The 933-nt window shown below is 45.9% G+C and overlaps 1 protein-coding gene across 1 annotated transcript in view; it reads left to right on the top strand.

Annotated features, from left to right (window-relative positions):
* The window catches only part of GLE1 (GLE1 RNA export mediator), a gene marked incomplete at its 5' end in the record, with an annotated part of 9,715 nt that extends 9,130 nt beyond the window's left edge, over nt 1-585 (top strand). The window contains one exon of the mRNA XM_010144657.1: nt 517-585. Coding sequence (XP_010142959.1) covers nt 517-585 — 69 coding nt within the window. The remainder of the gene's footprint in view (nt 1-516) is intronic.
* Between the last annotated feature and the right edge of the window lie 348 nt (nt 586-933).

The following is a 933-nucleotide window of genomic DNA, read 5'->3' on the forward strand; positions in this document are numbered from 1 at the left end:
TGCTCGTAACTCCTCAGTTGCTGAACCACCTTATCGATAGTTCCTGTGTCAAAAGTCTCGCTTCTTTCGTACCTCACATCTAATTTTTCCTCAGGAAAATGTGTTTTGATCAGAAACGAAGTTGCAGTGAGAGATGTGCAGGTTGGGGAGGATTCTGCTGAGTCATTTCTGTCACAGCTGTTTTTATCAGTGGTTTGCTTGGTTTGCTCAGTTGTCCCGATGAGAGAGACGACAAAGGAAACACTTAGAATCGCTCTCTGTATCTTTTATTTTTTAAGAAAGCCTGCCAAACTGTCAACTCCTTGATGGTTTAGATTGTTTAGTGAATGTTATTTAGGTTATGATACTAGAATATGACAGCTTCAGAGTTTGTGCTTTCATTTCAAAATTGATGATTTTGGTTTGCGTTATTAGCGGTGCTTTGAGTGTGTGCAGGAAGAACCACCGATGTTCCTGAGAAGAGATGGCAAACGAAGAGTCACGTGTCTCTTTCCTTTGTCTTTCTCTCTCCCCCAGGAATGTTTACAGCAGAAGAACATTCCCCCACCTAAAGGCGCTCTGCCAGCTTCCTTCTGGAAATCATAAATCAGTTGATTCTTCTTTCCCCTGGACGCCAGTGCATTCAGCCCTCACGGCTTCACGAAGCCTTAACAGAGTAACCGACCTCGGAACACCGGAAATTTACTGCTGGATATTTATTTTTGTATTTATTACATCCTGTCTTTTTTAATTCAGTTTTGCTGCTGTACTTGCATCCCGTGTGCCTCAATATCTGAAGGCAGCAGCGGGCTCTGTGAAGGCGCTTGGCCCAGCAGCGCCGACTCTGGTCTCTGTGGACGGACCTCGCTCCTCCAGGCAGTGCTGTCCATCTGAGGGGCAGGCGGCCTGCTCTGAAAGCTCGGTGTGGATAACGGTAACTTCACGCAGCAAGAG

This window comes from Buceros rhinoceros, unplaced genomic scaffold (genome assembly GCF_000710305.1).
Source record: "Buceros rhinoceros silvestris isolate BGI_N320 unplaced genomic scaffold, ASM71030v1 scaffold22961, whole genome shotgun sequence".
In the NCBI taxonomy this organism is placed as follows: Eukaryota; Metazoa; Chordata; class Aves; order Bucerotiformes; family Bucerotidae; genus Buceros; species Buceros rhinoceros.